Source organism: Apteryx mantelli, chromosome 14 (genome assembly GCF_036417845.1).
Source record: "Apteryx mantelli isolate bAptMan1 chromosome 14, bAptMan1.hap1, whole genome shotgun sequence".
NCBI lineage: Eukaryota > Metazoa > Chordata > Aves > Apterygiformes > Apterygidae > Apteryx > Apteryx mantelli.
The window spans coordinates 6,847,170-6,872,733 of NC_089991.1; the positions used below are offsets into that span (position 1 = coordinate 6,847,170).

The 25,564-nt window shown below is 42.8% G+C and overlaps 1 protein-coding gene across 3 annotated transcripts; it reads right to left on the bottom strand.

The window, feature by feature from the left end:
* Nucleotides 1-318: 318 nt before the first annotated feature.
* TBC1D9B (TBC1 domain family member 9B) lies at nucleotides 319-24,629 on the bottom strand. 3 transcript variants are annotated; one of them, XM_067305125.1, is made up of 21 exons: nucleotides 24,460-24,629; nucleotides 22,059-22,169; nucleotides 19,144-19,262; nucleotides 17,356-17,584; nucleotides 16,382-16,640; nucleotides 15,451-15,658; nucleotides 15,106-15,318; nucleotides 14,439-14,600; nucleotides 13,671-13,821; nucleotides 13,066-13,280; nucleotides 12,208-12,325; nucleotides 11,219-11,504; nucleotides 10,366-10,495; nucleotides 8,453-8,551; nucleotides 7,549-7,617; nucleotides 6,519-6,759; nucleotides 6,090-6,155; nucleotides 5,865-5,936; nucleotides 4,196-4,243; nucleotides 3,629-3,735; nucleotides 319-2,832 (listed from the first exon to the last, which is right to left on the bottom strand). In XM_067305125.1, exons 1-21 carry the CDS (start codon nucleotides 24,575-24,577, stop codon nucleotides 2,140-2,142), a joined length of 3,714 nt encoding a protein of 1,237 aa, XP_067161226.1. In that variant the 5' UTR covers nucleotides 24,578-24,629; the 3' UTR covers nucleotides 319-2,139. The 3 variants fall into 3 exon arrangements, with proteins under 3 accessions (XP_067161226.1, XP_067161227.1, XP_067161228.1); XM_067305127.1 differs by lacking the exon at nucleotides 3,629-3,735 and having other exon boundaries at nucleotides 2,610-2,832; XM_067305126.1 differs by lacking the exons at nucleotides 8,453-8,551; nucleotides 10,366-10,495; nucleotides 11,219-11,504; nucleotides 12,208-12,325.
* Nucleotides 24,630-25,564: the final 935 nt, after the last annotated feature.

Below are 25,564 nucleotides of genomic sequence, written 5' to 3' on the forward strand. Positions count from 1 at the left end.
AACCTGCCCTCGAAGCGAGGGAAGACTTAATGCCATCGACTAAAAAAAAATAAAAAGATTTGCAATGGTGGCTTAGATATATCTTTATTAATAAGGGTAAAAGCAGCCTTCTTCCAGGAGGAAAAGCATTTCATACTCGCACCTACGCAATGCAGCTCTCATAGGCGTCCTGAAGCTGCAGTGGTGCATATCATATAGAAAGAGAATATACAGAATAAAAATAACTCCCGTAACGCTAAGTCGGCTCTTTTAAATAACCAGCATGGACAGAGAACAAGGAATATGCCGTGAGCTCAGAGAAATAAAGGCCAGCCAAGGTTGCCTAGAGGATTCGGGTTCATTTATTGAATACATGACAGATCGGACAGACAGTGTAAAATCACATGTATTATTTGTACTTTAAAAAAATTACAATAAATTACTGAATAATTAGTAAAAGCAGTTTTACTAATGGCTGCTCTCCAGAGACACAGAACAGCGGAGGCAGAGAAGTAAGAAACATGTACGAGCTGTGAATACGTACAGAGACCGTCACAGGGAGGAATTAACACTGAATAGCACACCAAGTAGTGTTAAAGGGGAACGCCCGCCAGGTACGCGTCCTTCCCGGCCTTTGCGCTCCGCACGCCAGCCCACCGCTGCGGCAAACCCGGCCTGCTGCTGCGCGGGGTCTGCTCCCGCTGAGCAGCAACAGGGCTCTCGCCGCAGCCCCTGCGCGCCAAGACGAACGCATCCGCACGAACGGGATTCGTCCTGCTTCCTCAGAGCAGGTGCCCTACCACCAGAAGGTTAACCCTCAGGTTCTTCTGGTCTTCAACTGATTTAAAAAGCGTAGTCATTCACTCTCCCAGTTATTTCATCTCTTTAACTGGAAAGAGATCTAGTCTTTTTAGGTTTCCCATCATGGGCTGACGGCAGAGGGCCACGCTGCTTCCAATTCTTCCTCTTCAGGTGTAAATGCCCACTGAGGTGTAGCAGTTTCTAAGAGAGTGTCCATCGCCAGACTCTTTGTACAAGGGATGCTCAGAAAGGACACACCGAGCAGCCGCAGGTGGCACAATGCTCCTGCAAACCCTCCTGCCCCAAACATTTGCAAGGGCTGACTGCCGAGGCTCTGGAAATCTAGATACATATATTGATATTGGACTGATCAGAGCATTCTTAGGGGTCTTTCTAAAAATTGGACCCATCATTAGTCAACAAAAATGTAGAATCAGCAAGAAACAATGCAATGTTTTCCACACCGAGAGGGCAAGTCAAGCAGACCGGTGTGCCCCTGGCCTGCAATGCTGAGGAGCCAATTCACACATTTCCAGTTTGGGAACGTACTCCCCCATTACAAGTGTCATGACCCTGTTGATTGACCTCATGTTACTTCTGCACTGAAGTCAAGGAGCTTGTGGCTTCCCAGACAAACTAAAAACAACGGCTTTCAAAGAAGTAGAAAAGCAAAAGTGAGAAAACAAGGTTTGTCTGAAAACTGTCTCCTGAATGTTGGAGGAAAAAAAAAGTGATCATACACTATGGGAACGCCAAACCATGTCTGCAAGAAACCTGCAGATCTGAGAAACTCCTGTATTTAGATCTTACGGTGCTGGGAGCAGTGGGGCACATCTGCATTGTAGTTGCGGAGTCACAGGACAGCACTGAGGAACTGAACAAGACCATTTATAGGCCAGGGTCCTATAGCATTTAGATACACTGTGCTAGCTCTCAGAGCAGCAGCCAAAAGTGAACATGGTTTCAAGCCAGGCTGCATCTGCTGTGCAAGTTACCCAGGAACCTACAGCAAACAAGGGCAGGCAAGGAACAGTCACTGTCTGAAATAAAACTTCATTAAAAAGAAAGATAGCAAAAGGCAGACATGCATAATTTATGGTGGTAATTCTATATGTCAGGGGCTATTAGGTTCTAATGGCTCTTGAGAATGTAATCTAATTCTTTCAGCCAGAGTAGCCAAAAAAGCACCTACACAAAATAGTCACTGTCAGAAGCCCCTTATCCACTGGAATCTATTGTAATTGTGTAGTTACTGGTCTCTGATTAAACAAAAAACACAAAATACCAAACCATCAAACCTGCCATCTGCCACGTTACCTCCCTGCTTTATCTCACAAGACAATTACTGTGAACTTGAGCTCACCCTGACACGGAGGACAATTCATAGTCACTGGATGAACTGAACTGCCTCTCTACCTTCTTTTGATCTTTGATCTTTTGGAGGATATTGACCTTTTTCTCAAAGTAGTTTACGAGGGCTGTCTCTGTCAGCATGGATGCTAAGATCTGCTCAAAGGAGATAGACCAGTCTGTATCAATGGTACTGCCATACCTGGCAGCTGAACTACCGCCTTCGCAACCAACCAGGACTGTGTCATCTGCAATGTCTTCACACTGCAAGGAGCCTGTGCTGACCATGGAGTAGGAAGACATGGACATATCATCTTTGGTTTCATCATCTGATAGCAGCTGTAAAGGAGAGCCTTGTCCTTCCCCTGCCCCATCTCCCAGAGTTTGGTTTTCCTCCTGAGTTTTTCCAGGCTGAGCATCTCCAGGGGTTTTGTCCTCATGGTCAGCTTGGGGTTGCTGCTCCACTGCTGAATTCTGACTTTGTTCAGATGTTGGTGACTCCTCTTCACTCACAGGATCTTGGGTATTGTGTGTTTTGCAGTCTTCAGACTTCTTCATGGGCCGGTTGGAGAATTTTTTTCCAACCTCCCCAATTCGCAGAAGGAGACTGGCTACAGTGGCGATTGCATGGTACAGCTCTTGCTCCACCGGGTCCTCGCTGAACATGTTGTAGAGAGTCTTGCATAACTCTATGAATTGTTCCTTCGAAAGACAAAGACCAAAAATCATACTTCAGACTTCACAACAAAGTTACGATGGTGGATGAAGCATCACGCATATCTTGACTGACTCCTTGTTTATTTGCCTCCCCACCAAGTGACAACTTATTTTACTGAGTGAGAACAGTTCAAATTCAGGCAAATTGCTCTCTCTGGGGCAGAGGCTAAATTGAGACCCAGATGGCAAAGTGATAGTGATTTTTTGTTTTTTTTTCCTGACCGACACACAGAACACTAACAGATTCACATCTGCAAAAACTGGTAGCTTTACTTCTGTCCTGCTACTCTTTTGTGGTCAGCTTCTAAGCATGTCCAAACTGGGATAATAAGCACCCACAGAAGAAATTAGAGACAGAAAAGATAACACCAGTCACCAGTGTGACCTGTAACCACATTCTTCCCTCTTCACCAGGTAGCTGTAACTGAAGGCAATGCACAAACAAAAAAGCCAGACAACTTTATATCACTGATGGGATATTTGAAACACTGCTCTAGAGGGAAAATGCAGATCACAGCTCTTTTAGGAAAAGGTAGTCTGGGAGGCAGAGAGAGTCAAATACATTTGACTAGTAGAAACAAAGCAGTTTGACAGCCAGATACACATCCACTGAGGAATTCAACACAAAAGCGTGGAACCAGACACTACTAAAACTCACCACACCAGTACAGCAGGGGAGACTACTGGCAAGGATTGAGCATGCTGGCATAATGGCTGCTACACACTACTTAATTCTCCACTAAGCTGTAAGTTACCTAACTGGAAATCATTCACTTCTTACCTGGCTCATTTTGGGGAGATCCTTAATGGTTTCTTTCCTGGACTCTTTTTCTTTGGCCCACATTCTTAGGTAGTATCTATAGTCCTGTGGACTGGTACCTTTCTCCTCTGCAAGATAAGACCAAACCATTACTGCCAGGTAGATAGTGGTTTGAGTCTTAAAAAGTGAAAAAGCAGTCCTGGAAGCAAGTTTTAATGACAATTTAGGGGAGGATCTGTGAAGAATTTGTTGTATTGCTTTCTGCTAGTTTATTTGGCATGACTCAGTAGCATAAAACTTTTTACACTGCTGCATCAGCTTGACTTCTCATAAATGAATTCTATTAGTTGATAACATTTGAAAATCATGTTTGCAAGTTATGATTTTGGTATGTTAAAGAGTCAGAGCAGTAAAGCCATAAAAGAGACCTTTTTCCTGGCTAACATCCCGCTGTATCCTTGTCCATGAGGGACACTTTGAAAGGTTTCTTTGATATAGAAAAGGGACAATGAACAGTTGGTACTATGAGAGAGACAAGACTAAAATGTGATAAAAGAAAGCCACATCTATTTATGATTATGAAATTACCTTTTTCTTGACAGCTTTCATTTTTCCTTCCTTTGTCTTCCTGCATTTCTAAAAACAATGGAATTATAAAAGAAACTTTAATACCCAGTTTTCAGCAAAACAACACATTGAGAACATAAGACAACTCAGGCCCAAAGAAACACCACATAAGAATATATTCAACAGAAGCTAGATCTCACACTCCCGTATTATGTTTGGAGGAATGAATAGGACAGGATGGAAGCAAGAGACTGACTGGATAAACTAGAGAAAAAAAGAAGCCACGATGAACAAGTGGGTGAAAAAAGTCGGTAGAAGGCAGAACGCTTAAGAGAAAGGTTGAAACACAGACATAAAAGGCAAGTAAGCAACGTGATCACTTAAACACAAAGTTCAGCGAGTCAAAACGAGATAAAAAATGAAAAAAACCCAACAAAACCGCAAAAACCCCACAAGTTGTGGCATTGCACCAAGGCAGGCCTGTGACACAAGGATAGCTGATAAGTATCTACACTCACCATTATTCTTCAACAGAGCTGATGTTTTGGGAGCTATTTGCAGAGTCTAACTTTAGGAATTTCACTTCTGGTTCCCTATATTGCCACTACACTATATAGGAAGTCTTGGCTCATCTCAGACTGTTAAGTTAATCATCTAGCATCAAACAGAGCAAGCACCCCCTGTGCTTACTCACTCAGGTTTTTGGAGCATTATCCTAATTTGACCAAACATTTAGCACAGATGACATTTTGACCTTCTCCTATTTGACAGTCCCTAAAATTGTATTTTAACAACTACAGTAAATTAAAGTCTACTGACATTTTTACAGTGCAATGGCATGCATCTTTCTTTCTTTCAATTAGAAGACTGTGGAGGAGGCATAATGATAACACAAGAACCATCCACCTGGACCAACAAGCCCAGCATCTCGCACACTCTGCTCTGAGCACATTTTTCCACCCAGTCCCTAGGATGAGGCAAGTTCCACAAGGAGAGGCTGGACAAAACCTATTTTGACCAAGGTTGAAACATAGTAGGTAGAGCAAATCAGGCATTGAAAGGTGTTTAACTGCTTATAGCAATTTGTTTACAGAGTATCAGGAAAGAGGAGCAGTGGCAACAAATTCACAGTATTTTAAATAGTGCATAGGTGCTGGCAGATAGTATCAGCATTATGGCAGTGCTCAGTGTGTGCACATAACCCAGAGACTGACCTTGAGACTCACAGTGCAGGCAGAAATCCAGCTCTGAGACAAAAGGAGATACTGGAGCAGCAGAAAAAGGGGTTGAGGGGACAATATCCCAGACAAAACAGAAGAAAGGGCCACACAGAGATAGACACAAAGGAGGAAACAAAAACAAGAAAAGAGACAATGAGACTTGCATGAAAACCCCAAATCAAGAGGGGGACAGGGGCTGGTAAAAGCAGATACAGCACACTGCTCCTCCTCAGCAGTCTACAACTGCGCTTCAGAGCATGCTGTGTCCTGCACGGAAAGGGTGCTGAGCAGTTTAAACTCCAAACTTCTTTCCCATCATGCAACAATAAAAGCCAACCCAAACACACCAGCAAATCTTAACATACTGCCACCAGGAGGTCATGCCTTGTGAAATTACCATTCAAGGCACATGGATTTGTGCTGCAGCTCCTGCCTAAACTGAGAGGTAGGGGTAGCAAGTGTTGTATTACCTTCTGTTGTAACATCCTCTGTGAAATAACTTGTGGCCTCCAAAGCAGATTCTGTCTCCTCTGGGCTCAGAGCTGTACTCACAGAAAAAGAAATGGAAGATCTCTGAGTTAACTGAACTGCAGCATCACCCACTTCATTAGCAAAATTCATAAAGCATCCCTTTTCAATTGCATGTCAGCACAGACCACGATCAGCGGTAGCAGAACACGGAAGCAATCACTCACCGGGAGGCAGATGCAGTTTGTAAAGTACTTTGAGTTTTTCAGTGAGGTCACCATGATACATCCCACCTGTGAGGAAGAAAAAAAGGATAAGAAAAATAGCACTTTGGATGAAGAATCACCCTCTGCCCACAGGCTCAAAACAGATCAAGTTTCCACGCAATGAGGAAACACTAACTGCACACAGCTCTGTGCAGAAGCAGTAAAGAAATCCACAGCAAAGCTGCATTGCGTTAGTTTGCCTCCTATCCTCTCCTGAAATGGGAGACTGTCTAGCAAAAAGGCATCTTTTGTTCTGCCAGAAGCTTCCTGTAAGGCTGTCGCCCTCCTCTCACAACAGTGCAAATGCTGCTCTCTTCTTTTTGTTCTGTGTTCGGAAAAGGACAGAAACATGTTTTGCAATATTCCATCATCTCCAGAAACACCACTTACTCATCCCTGTCACAAACTCCTTGAAGTTAATGAGAGAATCTTTGTTTTCATCCAGAAGCCGGAACAACCGCCCTGCTAGCACAGGTGTGTGTGTGCCACAGGACCAGGGGGTCAAACTGATGAACAGGTCTTTGAACTGCTCCATGTCTATGCGATACTGCTCCAGGTAGGGCAAACTCTGATCTCGGCGGGCAGCTGCAGCACGATTATTCCCCCAGTAACAGCTCATCAGATACTTTGCCTTTGGAGGGAAAGGGTTAATAGGTCAGATTATATTACAGCATAACAACCTGCAAAAGTAGAGACTTTGTTATAACTCCAAAATAGCACTGAGTAGGCAGAGAAGACACATTTCAGGACACACTGTTTATCTCCCCATTATTAATAGTGTTACTTCACTACAAAGTAATATGAAATGAAGGAAGAGACAGGGATTTCATGAAAATCACATAGAATAATTTTAAGTGAAAAATCCCCCAAAACATGATATTGGGTCTGAGCAAAATGAAACTCAGAGGCTTTACTGCAAAGAGTACATGCAGGTTTTGGAACTAAACTTCTCTTGCTGATTCTACAGCACACTGCAACTGAGTTTATAGTGACTTTGGTAAAGGCAGTTTGGTAACATCTTTTTAAAAACACATCCACTGGCAAATAGAGGCAAAAGACTTAAGTAATTTTCTCATAATTACAGAACAATTCAATGGCAAAATTAAAAATAAAAATTAAGGTGCATTCTATCCTAGCTCCTTATTCTAAGTGCTATGTGACATTCCTTTCCACTCTCTCCAGGATCTCTTCCTGATTAAGTATCATACAAAAGCTGTGAACGTGTTTTGGCCATCTTTGCCGAAAATAAAAATCAGATAATAATAGATCCAATCTCACTGACACCATATGTAAGAGACCCACATCTGTTTCTGATCTGTTCAGTTAAGAATCAAAACACAGTCATTATCTCCTTTTTGGCTCATTTTAGTATTTGTTCTCTTTGTGTCAGAACACATTCCTACCCACTCTAGCTTCTTACCTTGAACACTACATACAGCTCTTCTAATTCTTCAATAGAAAAGCCAATGTCACCAGACACAGCTCGGACCTACAGTTGGGGAGAAAATAAGATTGAACAATTTATTTCGAAGCTGGACAAATTAAATACGACTTACTGAAAAATCAGTGTAACATAGCAGAGAAGAAAACAAGTGCAAGGAGATGTGACACAGGAGGAGAAAGAAAATGTAACCATTCTGATACCTCCAATTGCTGTCGTCATAGGTCAGGAAGACAGTTTCTAGTCAAGCAGAAACTGTTGACATTTAGAACAGCTAATAAAAAATTACTGAGGTTATTTCCTGTTTTTGCAGGCCTGAGAACAATATGTTGCCCCTCCCTTTTGTTTTTATCTTTGGATGTTTGACTCAGATGCATTGAAAAACAAGAGTGAAAGAAACAACTGGATGAGGTTCTCCACTTAGGATATGAGATAGTTGCAATAGATGTTGATACACCTCTTTGGCCCTGAACCCGTCTACAAAATCCCCCAACATTCCAGCAAACTCTCTAAATGGGAGGAAAGTAATTATCTGCCAGCTAGTTTTACTCAAAGATAGTAGGTGAGTAGTAAAACAGACACTGCCAGACAGTGGAGAATATTGCAAGGCCTGCAAGTAGTTTTTGTTTTCCTCCATGCCAAATATCTCATTCAATCATGCCCTAGCACTTTGATCCATTTTAATAGATTAACAAAAACTACATTAAGAAGGAAACTGAAAGTCCACTAATCTAGCCAGTAAATCCATTTTTCACATTATCTGCAATTCTTTAAGTCACGTTAAACTGGGTTTGCTGCAGAGCAAACTTCCTAAACGCTTAAGGCAAGAAATGTTACATTTAATATGCCATTTGGTAGCTCATTTAATCCGGGAGTCACATACCACACTCTTCTTGGCTGTATCCTCCAGAGACTGGATCACTTTCAGCCTTTGTTTAAAACGCATTTGTTCAATGTCATCTGCCTTCAGATTGCTAAATTTCTACAAGAAAAGGAGGAGACCAGGTCAGCATCATCTGCTAAAGACAGAACAACCCCTGTTCAATCACATGGTCTGTAGCAAGTGTACTGTCCCCTCAGAGATGATCTAAAATCACTAGAAGCCTTTTATCGGTGGGAATAGGATGAGAAAAAACCTTGTGCCTTATTTCCCATTCACCCCTGCCCTGCAAGAGAATTCACTCAAAATTTGTACGAGAAATCCAACATCAGAAGTTTCTGAAGAACAGCTGAAAAAAGCATCTGTCAGGAATGACAGAAATACAGATCCTGTACTGTGGCAGAGACAGGGATTAGACAACTTTTTGTTCCTTCCAGACATGCTTTTTTCTGGAGCTTATATGAGCTACAGCTACAAACACCAAAGTATTACAGGCTTTCCTTCTATGGAACAGGTCAGACAAGTAAGATGAATTTGATGACATTCTTTTAAAAGAAGAAACCATGAACAGTCAGAGAAGGCAGATCCCAAGAAAGAAACAACCCTGCCCCCAGTAAAATGGCAGCTGCATGACTATAAGCAGCTGGAAGGCAACAGGATGAAGAACAGGAGACAAAAAAAGAGAAAGGAATCCACCTTTATTACAGTGTAGGAGAGGTGAGCTGTCAAATACCAGCTGGCTTGTCTATATTCTTTCTGTCACTGAAATACATATTTCTTATGAGCAAAGAGTTTGTTCTCAGTATGGATAATGAGGTACACCTCCACCAGTGCCGAGGTATTTCAGCAGCACAGAACCCACTCTCGGATCACCTTGCTGTCATTACAGCACAGATCACAGAACAGGATTCCTGCAGATATGTACTGGGGCACTTCCATGTTTCTGCAGTATACCTCTCAGGAAGTTTACTGTGAAATTCCTTCCCCATCTCCCTAGCACTGACAATTACAGAATCACACAGAAATGAAGCATGTGGAATCTCCATCCTCCACAACCTCTCCGGGCAACCTGTTCCAGCGCTCAGTCACCCTCACAGTGAAGAAGTTTTTCCCCATGTTCAGATGGAGCTTCCTGTGTTTCGGTTTGTGTCCTATCGCTGGGCACCACTGGAAAGAGTCCGGCTCCATCCCCTTTACACCCTCCCTTCAGATACTTATATACGTTGATGAGATCCCCCCTCAGTCTTCTCTTCTCCAGCCTGAACAGTCCCAGCTCTCTCAGCCTTTCCTCATAGGAAAGATGCTCCAGTCCTGTCATCATCTTAGTAGCCCTTTGCTGGACTCGCTCCAGTAGCTCCATATCTCTCCTATATTGGGGAGCCCAGAGCTAGACACAGTACTGCAGATGTTGCCTCACCAGGGCTGAGTAGAGGGGGAGGATCACCTCCCTCGCCCTGCTGGCAACGCTCTTCCTGATGCACCCCAGGATACCATTGCCCTTCTTGGCCACAAGGGCACATTGCTGGCTCATGGTCAACTTGGTGTCCACCAGCACTCCCAGGTCCTTCACAGAGCTGCTTTCCAGCAGGTCAGCCCCCAGCCTGTACTGGTGCTCAAATACAAGTAAGAGCGGAGACTTTTTTTGACAAAGCAGGAAGAAACCTCTGGCCCGTAGCTTTTACTAGTTTTCAGTTTTCAGCTTAGTCTTCACTGGGATTGGAGAGACTCTTTAGAATCCACAACAGTCAAAAGTGTTAGTCTCTACTCATACCGAACAGGAGGATTAATGGCTTGAGCCTGCACTCCTTAAACACCTCAGGCTATGAACACTGTTCAGGTCCTGGTTGCACAAGAAGTACAAAACTGGGCCTTAGAAGGCAAAAATCACTTGGGTAAAAACTAAGCCAGAACCTGACCTCATAGGATGTTTTGATGAGTTCAAAGATGTCTATTTCAAGTGGTGGGTCATCCCCACTTGTCAGTAAGGCGTGCAAGTGGGGAATAGGTGGAGAAACACTCTGTCTGTTAACTACATTGTCCAGATACCTGTAGGGAAAAAAAACAAAACAGAGCAGACATAGGACTCTGGGGTTAGTGTCAAGGAAAAGAACATCCTAAACACATAATTCCCAACTCCTTTACATCATTAGTCTACACAGGTAGAAAAAATTAATTTTTCCCAGCTAACCTACAATGGTATTCTCTGTCTCTTCTATATAGCTGGTTTTCATTTTATTTTTGGAATATCTCTTCTTTTTAAAATTGGGCTTCAAGAAATAAGCTGAAAATCCTTGTTGCACGTGGAACAGATTCACATTTCAAACAAGAAAATCTTACATTTACATCTCTGGGGGAATACCTGTTTGATGAGGTTTTATGTTTTCAGAAGGCGATTCCACCCAGGATTTGGTCTTGACTGTGGATCAGAACACTTTTGTGAATTTTGGATCAACAACCCTTTGGAGTTCAAATTCAAACTGAGCAGCAGAAATGCATCATGCCACAAAGCAAACAACTCTGGAAACATGGGATTCCTCCATGCCTGAACCTGAGCTGGCAATTCCTTTCAGCTGTTGTGAAAGAAAAAGCCAGTCTCTCTGGAGCAAAGAGCTTAATGACAAGACAAGCATTTCCCCCTAAAATGGTATCTATGACCTGCTATGTAATGGAAATCGGGGAACTTTGAAACTTATTAGATGGAAAGAAATGACAATTAAAAAGGGTGCCACTATCATTCAGTTACTTATAAGTAAGAGCAACGAATGGTACCTGCCCAGAATAGTCATGGCTTCACCTTCATCACAACACTGTAACAACTTCTCCATGTTGGCATCAAGTATGGCCAATGACACCTGCAAGATAAACTTGATGCCCTCATAGAAAAAACAGTCAACAATGACCACGGCACTCTCAAAGGGCATGACACTGAGAAAGAGAGTGAGAAACCAGGAAAGAGATATGGTGGAAATCACTCCCAGATCCTGCATCTTTTCTGACAGCTGTGGAAGATACTCTCGTGTAAGTTCTTCAAAGATGCCTTGGTCCACTAACGCGCCTGGAAGAAGAAACAAAAACAATGAGAGAACTCAGGTTTCTTGGTACCACGGTACTATGCCCAAATGAACCAATTATTAAACAAAGTAGTGCAAGTTCACCTTATTTTCATATCAATCTCTTGACACCAGAGTTAAAATTAACACACTTTAGGTTTTTTCCCTGTTCTCAATAAAGACAGCATATACAGAGAGAGATACTATTGCTAAATTGGAGAGCATGCAGCAACTGGATCTCTCAGTGATTTAAACATCTTCCCTGAAAGGAGAAGTTGAGGATTACTGATCTTATGACATTTACGTGAAACCAGACTCTTCTTTCCAGACTGACTTGAAAAGCCCATGAAGTGGGACTTTCACAAACCTTTCTTCAGAGCCTGTTCCAGAGATTAATTACATCATTCAGATGGGTAAAAAAATAACCCAATATTTTTCTTCTAGCTTCATCCCTTTACTGCTGATGGTCCCTCCTGCTACCAATTTTAGTGAATTTATCTTTCTTGTTTGGCTTGGTAGCTTGTAGTATCTCTTCCTGTGTCTCCATCATACACCTATACCTTTAGAGGATACCAACAGGCTCATGCTTCATTTTCTTTAAAATGCATCACATTTAATTCATTCTGAAGAAACAAAATGTTCCTGAGAGATGCTGGTGGAACTGTAGTTGAAAATTCAGGCTCCAGCATGAACTGGACAAAGACTCACCCACTACTCTTGTGTTGTAGTAATCTGGCAACATCCGCTCACATAAAGCCACTAGGAGCCAGAAAGCCTCTTCCTCATTGCAGTAGAGCAACAGGACCGACGTCACAATGTTCATGGCCTACGAGCCGGCAGAGTTCAACACACAGGTAGAGGAGAAAAATATGAAAGTCCTCACATTATGTATCTGCTAAACTTAAAAAGCATGGCTACAGCCACATAGTCCTATGGGAGTGACGGTCAGATCTATTTCCAGCTTTTACAAGTATCTGAGTCACTGGGTGACCTTGAGCCAATCTACCTTCCTGTTTCTGTTCCTCTGTTTGAGAGACAGCAAATAACACAACTATTTTTGGTCAAGCGCTTTCATTAATAAATCTGATTATATTTAATTTTCAAAGTTTTCATAAAAAGCTGTGTAATAATTTCATCATAACAGAACAACCGAATGAGAACGTTAATACCAGAACAATATAGAAAACAAATCTGAATTTCTACTGAGTTGTTTCACAAACCAATAACTGGATTCATTTACAATATATTGACTATGTGTATCATCATTTATTCAATTTGATTGCTCATATTAGAAAACCAGAAAATGTTTTTGTTGAACTAGGGAAGGAATAGCAAGGAAGACTAGTAAAGGATTGTGTCATTACTCCTAATAGAAATGTGCAAGATATACTTAAATCCTGTATCCAAAGGATAATTAAGATCCTGCAACATCACCACGTCTTTCCGAGTCTCACACCACATGGACAGCATTGAGGAAAAGCTCGAACTCAGTAAAAAACTGCAGAAAAGGTCCAAGTCAGGCACGGCCACAGGGTAGGGCTAACCAGTCTAAGACTACTTTCTTACCTGACAGTACCCAATTGTTGGATTTCTGAATGCATAAGCTGTTAAGACTCTCCGGAGGGCTGCAATTCCCAACTCATTCTGGAAGGCAGGATGTTCTGGCATGGAACGGTGCAGATCTCTCTCAATTTCCTCTGTAGCAAGATTGTATTTTCCCATTGACTTTTCCACAAGATCTGCATAGTATCCAGGATGAGTGACCATCTCATTCCAAGCCCCTGTAACGACAAATACTGTTTCACTTCTTGAGCTTTAGAATACAGACTTTCTGCCCACAGTTTCAGCAAAGAGGCAGCCAGGAAGCGCTACATGAACTCAAGAATTACAAGTAGATATGAAAGAATAGGAACAAACTCATTGTTAAATCATCAGGTTACAGTCTAGGTCCCAAGTACTGAAATCCAGACAATGAAGGCCGAAGAGCCAGCACAAAAATAAGTCATCTCAGAAAAGTGATTACTGCATTTTTGTGCAAAACTTCCCTGAAGCATCATTCAGATGGAGTTAGCTTTTTCCTCTGAAATGAGCTATGATTTATACCTTTTCCTCTGAGAGGTGCAGAAAACTTACTATTGCTAACTGCCAAAGTATCCAGTACAATATCCCACCTGAGAAAAGGAGCCACAGCTCTCCACGAAGATTCTCTGGGATTCCTTTTTGCACCAGCTCCCTAGTCTTGGCTGTGCGATACATACACATCCCTCGCCCATATTCAAAGAAATGAATGTTCCAAGACTCTTCCTTCATCTTCTCCTTTGCCTTCAGAGGAACAAATATGTCCATTTTAGGAGATTAAAGCATTTTTATGTTTGTAGGACAAGTAGTTTCAGAGTACTCAGGCCTATGCTTCACAAAAGAAATGCAATGTGACATTTAAAGGCTTTCTTCTTCCTACTGCATAAAAAGATGTATGCTAATCTACACTGCTGTTCTGAATCACTTCTGACCTGCTTAAAATCAAGTCTTTAAAGTGGTAACATGGGCTGTGCAATGACATCATACTTCACCAATCTCTACATAAATACAAGCAGAACCATAGTCTAAGATGATTTTTAACTAGGATGAAGAGACACTAGTTCTCTGCTTCTTTGATCTAAAGAAAAGCAGTTCTTCACAGACATGAATTTACATCCCAGAAGCACAGTGATACTAATTTCTCAGCTCCAGTATCTCAGGTATCCCATTGCTGATAAAGTAAGCTGATGTTCAGGTTACACCTATGCAGCTCTATCACTGTGTGAGACACAGCAGTGTTACTACAGGGGTGACAGAAGCTGTTAAGAAAGTGCATTTTAAGAGTCTTAGAGTAGGGCAGGAAGTCTGCTACCTATTTCAAACTATTATCATTAATTGCTTTAAGTTAAAATATTACTTACCCCTTTGGGTCCCAAGAGCTCCTCAGAATTTCTTCTGAAGAGTTTGAGTAGCCCCTGGGAGGCTGTTGGCACTTCCCCTGCACAGAAGTTGACAGGTCGATTGTTGAGAGCAGATGTTGGGCTAACTGCAAGTGGGCTGCTGGAAGGCAACTCCGGCACTTCCTGGAGAACACAAATATTTACTGTGATAAAAAACCTAATGCATTTCTGTTGTTGCACAATTAGTCATACATAACATATCTGTCAAAAGCCAGATTGTATGCAGTTAGTAGAGCATAGGTGGCAACAGTTTTGGCTTTTCCCTGATATTTTATTCATATTGTTCAAGAATTAGCCTAGAGTTTAAGTCTTGAAAGTCAATGAAAGAGAGAGGCAACTTATGCTACTATCAGCAGTGAACCAACAGGAAGATTACTTCAACACCCTTCAGTCAGTTCAAGATTGTAGTCAAACCTAAGCAGTGATCTCACTATGCAAATTACCCTCTAGGGAAGAACGGCAAAGCAACTGAGATAATGAGTAACAGAATGAGACACAAAACATCTGAGCTCAGCCAGCCTCCAGCCTCTGTTAACGGTCCAACAAAGAGACAGCATTTGCTGGCGCACACACTGGAGCATGGCTTTGAGAAAGTGCCAAATGCTCCTCCCAGCTATTTTCTTAGTACCTCACATCCAGGATCACCAAAATTCCACTTCCATTCCCTGTCGCTGCCACATGGTTTCTTGGATGGTGTTCTCTGCAAGAAATCAGAGATTCTCTGCACCAAGAAATCTCGGTCCTTCAGATTAGCAAAGAAGAAAGTCATTTTACTTCTGGTGCTGATGGACAGAGGGCTCGGCAAGACACTGGAACTATCTGCTTTCTCAACAATTGTCACCTAGAAGACAGATACAAGGGCCATTAGGATTTAGCAGATTCTCCATCATTGGTAAAGTACCACACAAAGGCTAGAAACACATAAAAGACAAGAAGGGACTGTGGTCTCAGTACAGAGCTAAGAGATCCCCACCTCCCTGAGAGGAATGATGAGATGACAGGCCTCCTCTGCCTTACTGGCAAAGCAGATGTAATTGTTGGAAACAAACATCTGGCCAGGAATGTGCATCTTGTTGAATGGTGTCCACAAGGTACAGTCTGTATGTCCATCCAGGCACTCATCCTTGGGCAGCCGGAAAGTGGCACGGTAGCATTCATTTTTGGCTCGAGCATCTAGGTCTCTGGGGAAAAGCAGAGAGTAAACCCCGCCCACAGTTTATTTCTGACTTGAAAAACCCACTCAAACACCAACACAACTGTTCACTCCAACCACAACCGTCCACTCCAACCACAACCTTCCGACTGTGCTGTGCATTCTTTACTATTCATTTCTGTAACTGAGATGCCATCCCCTATCTGGTTCCTCCTTCAGCCTTCAGATTTCAGACATGCTTCACTGGTAAGGCATGTCCTGCGATATAAGACAAAATAAGCAAGTGCATCTCAGAACAGAAATCTAGGAAACTGAAATGTTGCATCAGATTCTTAAACTGTAGAGAACAGCCCACAGGAGAAGGATTTATTACAATACAAATGTATACTATTTTTGATAAATCTTCAGCTTCAGACAAAGAGGCCAATGTCTCTTTCTTCTTTTGCACATTTTTCTACCGGATTTTCAATAGCTTCTGCCTGAAAATACCTTTTGACAATCTCAGGCCATATCTTCATGCATGAGAAAGACATGAGGGCATATGTGACTGCAACACCACTTCGTGATGGAAAAAAAGAATAGGCAAAGGGTTAATGATTGAAATAAGTGATGCAGCCCCTTAAGTGAGAAAGCCCCAATTCTGACTGGGGCAACTGGGAGCTACAGAATGTAAACAATTACATAATAATACAGATTTATTATTACCATCCCCTTTTCTCTGTCTTCTGTTCTCACTGCTGGAAACACACACCTTTTTAGTGCAGAGATGTTCTTAAGAGGCTTCCTGGGCTTTGGGAGGGACTTGTCCTCTAGGAAGCTCTCATTATCCAACAGCTGCCGCATAGCAATGTTTGCCAGCTGCTCCATCAACTTGAAGGTCTCATTGATATTGAGGAACATGGAAAAATAAAGCTCACTGTCCCTTGTGCTCACTTTAATGCACTCAGGGAACAACAGGGTAGCATTTTTTTCTAGCTGGGTTACATCCACCCATTGGATCACCAGTGTCACTGGAAAAAAAAGTTCAAAGAAACTGCTATTAAATTTGAAGCAAAACAACAAACAATCAGAAAAGAAGCTCAAGCAGCAAGTAAGGTAGCAGTATTTTTCCCTCTTACACAAGGACAATTCTTTTCTTCATACTTTTACCGGGCTCTCCAGAAATACTTGGGAACAATCTTTGGGACTAACTAGACTAGAAATAATGCAGTTCCAAAAGGAATATCTCCCAGTCAGTAAATGCTTTCAGCTACATTTACCCAAATTTTCATTCTGTCTTTCCAGCAAGTTAGCTTTGGACCAAACAATTCAGGTTTTGGAAATACTGGGTGTGTCCCAAACAAAACCCAAAGCCAGAATATTGTTTGGTTCTTTAATCTAGGGGAAGTAAAACTTTCATGTGTACTTATATAACTTGAGAATCTAAACCACATTTTCAAAAATGACTCAGGCATTTAGTCTAAGTTTCACTGAAGCGCCTTGAGTTTCAAAATCTGAAAAGAGAGCTTTGACTTGCAAGTCACATAAGCACTTTTGAAGATTTTACAATTAAGAATTTCAAGGAAGCTAGATAATGAGTATAAGGATTGATCTATGGATTATGTACTGGAGCTCAAAGGATTCCTAAAGGGGAAAAAAATGAACAGCTTAAAAAAAGTCCACATGAAAGATCAACCACATCAAAAAGAAAATGGCAGATGAACGACTAGGAAGCTGGTAACTCACCCTCTTTGCCCAGCAGGAAGGAGTAGAAACAGAGGTGATTGACAGTGAGGTACAGCCACCCCTGCCTGGGTACACGTCCCTTCCAGTAGCTGCAAGAATAGTAATTGACCAACTTCTCCACCTCAGGCATCCCAAACTGCTTCCGCATCTTCAGTTCAGCCTCTTTGAATTTACCTGGATCCTCTTCACTCTGAGGCTGCTGATTCTTGTTCTCTTCAGCAATAATTCCCTGTGACAACATGAGAGAGAGATAAGAAATGGAAGGGAATATGCCTGCTGACAGAAATAACACACAGGAAAAGGTCACTGAAGCAAACCTGAAGACAGAAAGAGGGAACATGTCATGGAAGTTATCATTTCTTCTGTCAAGTTAGAGAAACTGTAAAGACATTTTGAAAGAGCAGTGAGATAGTCTAGGAGCCTGCTAGTTGATCTACTCCTGAACACATGCAACTAGTGTTCATGTTTCTTTGACTGAGTTTCTCACAGCTGGTCTGGTAACACTCTGTATGCCCTGAAGGGAGAACTGAAGTCTACTTTCACTTGTGACCAAGCTTCTTCAATAGGAAGATGAGCATCTGCCAGGAAGCGCAGAACTTTGCAGTCTGTCAGATCTTGGCTGGCCAGAAGGGAAAACAAATGACCACAATCTCTCTCTCTCTCTCACACACACACATGCAAAGAATCGGACAGGATGACTGGGAAAGGAGAGTTTCTCAGGGTCACAGTCATGACTGCTGACCTTACATTTTCTCTGTATTATGTTAACTAGTCACTCATATTTGCGGTGTTCTAGATATTGCGGGGGAAAAAAGTTATCCAGTTACCCAGCAACAGTATGGGTCTGGTTTAGAGGAGGAAGGCAGCTGCAATTTTAGATACGTACACTTTCAGAGGTCTTCCAGTTACACACCTCTGATAAGAACAGAGTTCACGGCAACATTCTGCCAATTGTGTATTTCTTACCAAGTAAAGTTTTATTCCTGTTCTCATTTTCTTAAAGAGTCAAATTAAACAAATAATATGCAGAAAAAGAAGCTGCCTGGTAGTATTGATGGTCAAACCAGCACACAAACCAAGGCCTTTCTTTCAAGCTGCCTTTATAATACATCTGTCTAGAGGAAGGCTCAAACTGCTTGAAACAGTTTCAAATCCAGCTTATTTAGTCCGCTTTATATATTGGTTTTACAAGTAGATGTACAAGTGTAATTGCAGCCTCAAATTGCTACTGTTCCATAAAAAATTGCATAGATAAAGGTTTCTACCCTGGAGAATTTGTGGGCTGTGAATCTGAATTGTGTTAGCTGCACAACGAGCAGAAACGCTTGTCTGAACCCGAACCCTGTAGAAGTTAGGATACAGTTCCTTTACATCCTAGATGGCTTCTAGACCAGCATGGCAGTGCAAGTACATTGCTTGCAAACTAGAATTACCTCTCCCAGATTTGTTGCTAGATCAACCCTACTGTTACATTTTCTCTGTGTCAAAGGTATAATCTGCAAGGATTTCAGAGAAGCATTATATTTTAATGAGTTACCATTCTAAGCAGGCTGTTCTTTGAGATTTACTTCTCAATCATTTGTCCTGTGTAATGGCCACAACGTGACCCTAATAATACTGTATGTGCTTCATGACAATTCCAAACGAATATACGTCTGAAAAGGGAGCAGAGAGAAGTTTTGCTACAGAGCTCTTGCTCCCTCCCTCCCAAGGGTAAAAAAAGCCTTAATACCACCTCCCCATTCTTTCTCAGGATCTGGAAGTCCTTCGGGGAAACATGTCCCTTACATGTATCTTGCCCTTCACAAATGTGGTGATATCTTCTTCGTTATCAAAGATGGAGAGAGTCTGCAGTAAGTTATTCTCCAGCCATTCCCAATGCTTCGTGATCTCTTTACGAGACGATCCTAATTGAGGGGATGAAAGAGGAAGGGGAGAGCAAAGAAAAAAGAAATTAGAACAAGTTTTTTTTTTTTCCTCTGGGTTCACAGCAGGAAGCTAATAAATATAACCACCAAACATTCATCAGAACACCAAATGTATACATGTCAAGGATATTTTATGTACTCTAACGCTATGATTTTAATGAAATGCCTCTATTGGCGCTGAAGATAATCAGCGCACTACCAACAGATCATCCTATTTGCCAGGATGTGGCAAGCACAGCTTTTTTCCAGACAATAAATACTCTTATCTTCCAGATAAGAAGTATTCTTTTAATTCCTGGATATTCTAGAATAAAAATAATGAACTTGCAGAAGAACCTTGAAATTTCAGGCTAACTGAAATTCTTTTATACCTATAGAGAGGTTCAATTTTCTGTGTGCAATTGTCAGCAGAGAGCATACACTTCCAAAACAAAAAGGAAACAGAACAGTCACTTGTCAGAGGATATGTTGTTTGAATCCTTAAAAAAAAAAAAAAGGTCTTAGCAAAACCTTATACTCAAGTTTTCTTTAAACCACGCAGCCCACAAGAGCACACAAAGGAAAAGCTTCACGGTATAACCAATTTAAGGAACTTTTGTATAGAAAGTTGCCTCAGCTAACAATTTTTGTTCTAATTATTTCAGAAATCTTTGTTTACTAAAAGATTTCTTCCTCTCTACCAATGACTATTGCTATATTCTCTTGAAGGCAGAAAAAATAGACAGGGAAGAAGAAAAAAAAGCAATTGAATTCTGTAAGCAAGACAATAAACATCATTAAATGCAGACAAAAAATAAAGCTCTTTAAATGCAAGTTTAAGACATTTGCAAGTTTCTACCTCTGCCAAATTCCAGTATTCAACTTCTGAAGTTTCATACAAAAGCAATGGGATATCTAAAAATGTTAACTTGAATACTTCCAGTTAGTGACAGTCTCCCTTCCATTACTTAGTTGCTCTGCAAGAACGTCAAACCTTCAGTGTGGCTAATGAGGGAAAGAAGATAGCAGCACGTATAAGACAAACTGTTCCCTAAAGCTAATATTCTACCTGACTTTCTTAAGAGGCAGCTTCAGAAATGAAATAGCCTTCACACAGTTGTAGTTGGACTCCTAACCACAAAAACCGACCCTTGTTCATCAGTGGTTTCATAAGCAAAAATAACTCCAGGACCTGAAACCAGAAACTAGAAAAAAAGTAAGTTGTGTCATCTCAAAGGATTACAGAGCTACGGATTTGAGTTTCTTCATACAGGCCAATGGATTAGACAACAAATATTCTTTCTTTTGCCTCTGTAAGCTTGCTTGAAGCCTATTCTAGCCACCTGACAATGTTTTTGAAGCATAAATGATTTTGAATAATGTTAAATGGCTTATTTTAGGGGCACTGAAGTATCAGAGGATGCTTTGGTCTTGGAAAACACAGGTCCAGCAGCAGTGGCAGGGGGATAAATCCTGTTTTTTTGTTTTGTTTCATGAGCTGTACTTCTTGCCAAGTGACAGCAGACAAATTGATAAAAGAAGTCAAGCTTCAATAATTGAGGACTTTCTATGAACAACATTAGAACCACAGACACAAAGGAGTAAAACTCTGCAATTTCTACAAAAAGAGTTGTAAGAACGAAGTGCTGAAGGTGGAAGCTGCAGGCATAACCAGAACTCTGCCCACCAGTATTTACACATGATAAAACTGCAAATACATTATATGCATTTTTCAACTAGAGAACATATATACTTTTATCACTTTGAATTAACGCCAGTATTTTGCTTTGACAGTCAAATGAGTGCATGATATGATTAAAAAAAATACTTTGGATGAAGACAGATATATCTATTTTAGTATAATAATGTATCGAACTCCATACAGTTGCTATATATCCCATCTCATTCTACCATGTTGTATTACTTAAAAGTAACCGGGACAGTGAGGATATCAGTGAAGACACTGTTGAAACTGTACAAACATACCACATTCCTTGGACGTCAAGATATTACAAAATTTCAAATTTGCATCAGTGGCCACTGAACATTCTGCTTCTTTCTATTCAGTTTCTTGCCTGCCATTTTAGTTTCGTGCTTTCGTCCTCTCTGCCTCCTCCTTCCTCAAAAGGAAAACTGAGTTTCTGTGAAACACACAGCAGTTTCTAAACTTCTCTCCTGCAGAATTTAAGTAGCTCTGCAAGGGAGGATATTGTGTTGGTTGCCTGGGGACAAGATGGGAACAGGGAAAACAAGACGTCAACATCTGTGGGCTTAGGAAATGATTACTTCATGCTCAGATTTTACTTCTTGACCACAAAGTGAGAAGTAGAGATTCTTACTATATGCCGAGTCAGTCTAACATGTAACGCCTGAAGATATTTTTCTCTTCAGCAACCAGTAAGACTTAAAGCCTTAATCAAAATTCACCTCTAGATATTAGAAACTTGTACCACAATATAGCAATCTTTGTCATCCCAGTTTTAGTCTCTGATTTTTCTCACTTTGACCCTGCAAACACCTATTCCTTGGAAGAAAGAAAGAATTTGTAACACCTGCAGAAATTTAAGTTCTTACAGAGTCTAAAGTTCATAATCTACAGTTTGAAAAATATGGAGAAGTTCTGTCATTTTTGGCATGCTGTGCTGCCCCAACCAAAAACTGAAGCAAGGCAAAAGCCCTGGGAAGTTTCCCGAGCAGTCACAGAATACCTCTAAGTGGGATAACTGTTCATTAGAAGAGAACAGACAACACGATAACACAAATCCAGACCCTGACAAGAGTCACATCAATACCCACCGCATGCTACTGCCCAATACACTTGAGAGTCCTGAGTCTGGTGCAGAATACGGTATGGGGCAACTCTGGCACTGGAATCCAAAACCACGTCCAGCGTTCCCACCAGGAGGCCTAGGAAGCAAAGATTTAGAAATTAATACAACCCAATACCAAATCAAGGAGTTGGGTTAAGCAAAAATACAGCATCGACACAACAGAAAAATGCCAAGGATCATATTATGCACCCTGTGATGGAAGAACAACGGTGCCTGGTCTGGAAAATGGAGACATACATCCAGTCATTGCAAGAAAACTACCTATAAACTAGCTATATTCAATCCCACTGTTAATGGCCAAAGTTTAGACTGCAATTAAATGTCTACTAAATCTCATTATAATCCACTGCCTTCCTAGGAGAGTTCTGTAATAGAAGTGAAATGTATTTTTCTCCAGGAAGGCCTGGACATATCGGAGATGCAGTTAAAGTGGGAAGTGTTCAAATTAACTTTATCTTAAAACCATAAAAAATGTTCTTTAGAACAGAGCTTTGTCCCCAGCACGGCCAATATTCCCATAAGTCTCTAAGGTCTTTCATCACTGTATCTAAACGATTGTAACATGAACATGAAGTCTCTAGAATTTCCATCCTTCTGTTACTAATAGTGATTTTTAAGGCTGCTAAACTAAAACATAGAAGAGAATTGTCTATGCTGTATCTTTCAGCATCCCCTATGCAAACAGTAGGTAAGATAACTCATCCAAAATGGAATCAGATAGTTGTAGAAAAGTTGGCACTCCCAGGTTTCAATACATTTCTAAAAGTATTTTGATTAAAAAAAGAAACCAGAGAACCAGAACTTGATAATGCAGAAGTAAAAAAAAAATTTTTTGGATATAACGTTAAATAAAAAGGTGGGCACGTCCTGAACCACTTAATGACAGCCACCAGACTTTGTAAAGCAAATCCATTTATTTCTATGGTTATGTCTATTTACTAGTTAATCCAAATATTTAGGATGATACTTTGCTCTGTTATTCTAGATCATGTATCACAAACACCTTTAATACAAGTTCATTTTGCAACATTCTGGTGTTTTTGATGTTTTCTAACATTAGAACTTGGGGAGGAAGCATGGTTGCTACTCTGGACTGGTGCTCAGGAGACTCAGGCTCAGTTCCCAGCCCGGTCTCCTGCTTAGGCTTTGGCTAAGTCTGAGCAAGTTGTTCTCATCTGTACCTCATTCATTACCTGAACGAAACATGTTTTTCCCTCCCCTTTATCTCTCTTGGCTATCAACTTGCAAGTGACAGATATGACTGAACCTAACTTCAAGAGAAGCACCATAAATATATACATATAGCAAGCTCATCCACAGAATGTCCTCATGGGGTTTGGTTGCCCCTAAACAAACGTGTGTGTGTCCAGCACAACAGAATCTCAGTTTTGGCTACAGATTTCTTGTGTATAGCTGTAGGCAGAACACAGATTAAATGTTATTCTCAATACTTCCTATAACAATATCTAATGTGTTACATATTGACCTATAAACCAGAAAAAAAGACATGCTTAAAAAACTGAGTATGACAGCATTTAAACATCCATCCAGCTTGGCTGTATGTTCTCCTAACTCTAAGACGTTAACTCTCCTAGCTCTAAAACGTTAACCTGCAGTTGTGCAGCTCCCTTAGAGAGGGCGCGTGGCTTTAAACACGCAGGGGCTCTGAGGAAGACTTGCTCATCGAGTTAAACGTTTGCTCAAGAACCAAGCTGGCCCAAAGCTTCGGTCACTTAAGAATAGTTCAGTTTAAATGTTTAATCTTCCAGGAAAGCATCAGGTGTCACTTGTTCCTTAAAAACCTGGGAAATTGCACAAGACGTTTATGTATTTATACGCACAGTAACTCAAGTAAGTTATGTAAAGCAGTGCACTTCAAGATCCTTTGCAACATGGTGAAAAGAAGAACTACGATAAGGACGTTTATCAGATGCTTCGTTTCTGCAGTCAGGACATTCGGCTGACAGGGCCAACACCTAAAATCGCCTGGTCACCGCTCACAACGGTAAACGCGAAAAGGGCGTTTGGTAATATTCATGTAGTTTATGTATATTTATGTCAGCACGCACGTACAGAAGGGGGGTTTTGGAGGTGTGTGGGAGGGGGGTGCTAGCAGGCTGCTCCGCTCACCGCGAGGTCCCTCGCAGCCCTCGCTGCCACCAGCCCCTACGCGCCCCGGCGCCCGCGCAGCCGCGCTCGGACACCCGTGAAAAACGGCAGCGCCCCGCTCGCAGCCGCCCGAACCCCCCCGCCGCCGCCCGGCCCGGCCCGCCGCCGCCCCCCGCCCGCAGCCAGGCCGCAGCCAGGCCCCGGCGCCGCGGCGGGAGCCCCTCGCTCCCGCCCCCGCCGCCGCCGCGGCGCCTCACCGGTGAGGCCGCCCCCCTTGCCGTGTCCCCGCCGGCGCTGCAGCAGGAAGAAGGGGTTGGCCCGCTCCGTGACCCACAGCGCGCCGGCCAGCAGCACCTCCTCGGGCCCCAGCCACATCGCGGCGCGGAGGCCCGGCCGGGCGCCGAGGCGAGGCCGGCGCAGGGGGAAGCGGCCGGGCCGCGCCGCCGCCGCCGTCGCGCGCCGACGGGTCACGGGGCCGCGCCGCCGCCGCGGGCCCGGCGCCACGGCGCCCCCTAGCGGCCCGGACGCCTCACGGCAGCAGCGGGCCGCGCCGCGCCCGCTCCGTGGTGCAGCAGCGAGGGCTCCCGCTTGGCAACGCGGAGGCCGCGGGTTCGAGTCCCCCGCCCTCACCCTGGGCGCGTTGGTGCCGATATCACCTGTATTGTCCTGCTAAAGGGACCCTTTCCTATTGCAGCGTCCCTTTCCTTGCACCCCCCTGTCTGCCCCCGCTCACGGCCGCTGCAGCTCCCCCGGCCCCATCACCACCAGCGGCAGGCCGTAACGACTCCGGGAAGTCAGCCGCAGGCCGTAACGACTCTGGGAAGTCAGCCGGATGCCTCCGGGCTGAGCCTTTCCCTCCTGCAAAACGCAGGGAGGCCCCTTGGCAGTTGCCCCCGGCGCTGCTGCTCGGGGACGTGGCGGTGGCAGCAATCCCCGTGTTGCAAAAGGCATTCGCTAGGCCCCTGCCGGTTTCCTATGTTGCACCGAAAGGGCCTTTGCCGAGACAGCTCTAATGAGACAAGAGTAATGCACTTATATAGTAAAACACCAGGCAGGCGGAGTGTCTTCCTGCGCGGCCCCGCGGGATCCATTGAGGCCGACGTTAACTATTGCTGACTATTTAAATGTTCCTTCCCATTGCACGCGCTGCAATTCATCGGCGCCGAGCCCCAGCCCAAGGAAAGGTCTTTGCGAGGAGCTGATTTGCTGTTCAAGCGCGTGCAATAAAAAGGATCCGTTAGTCCTTTTCTGCGGGATGGCTTTTCCTGGAAAAACGGCCTCCAAGGCGCTTTCTGGCACCCGCTAGAGACAGGGCACCGCCGCTGCGTGTGGAGGACAGGGCTTGCGGCGGCCTCGCGGCGC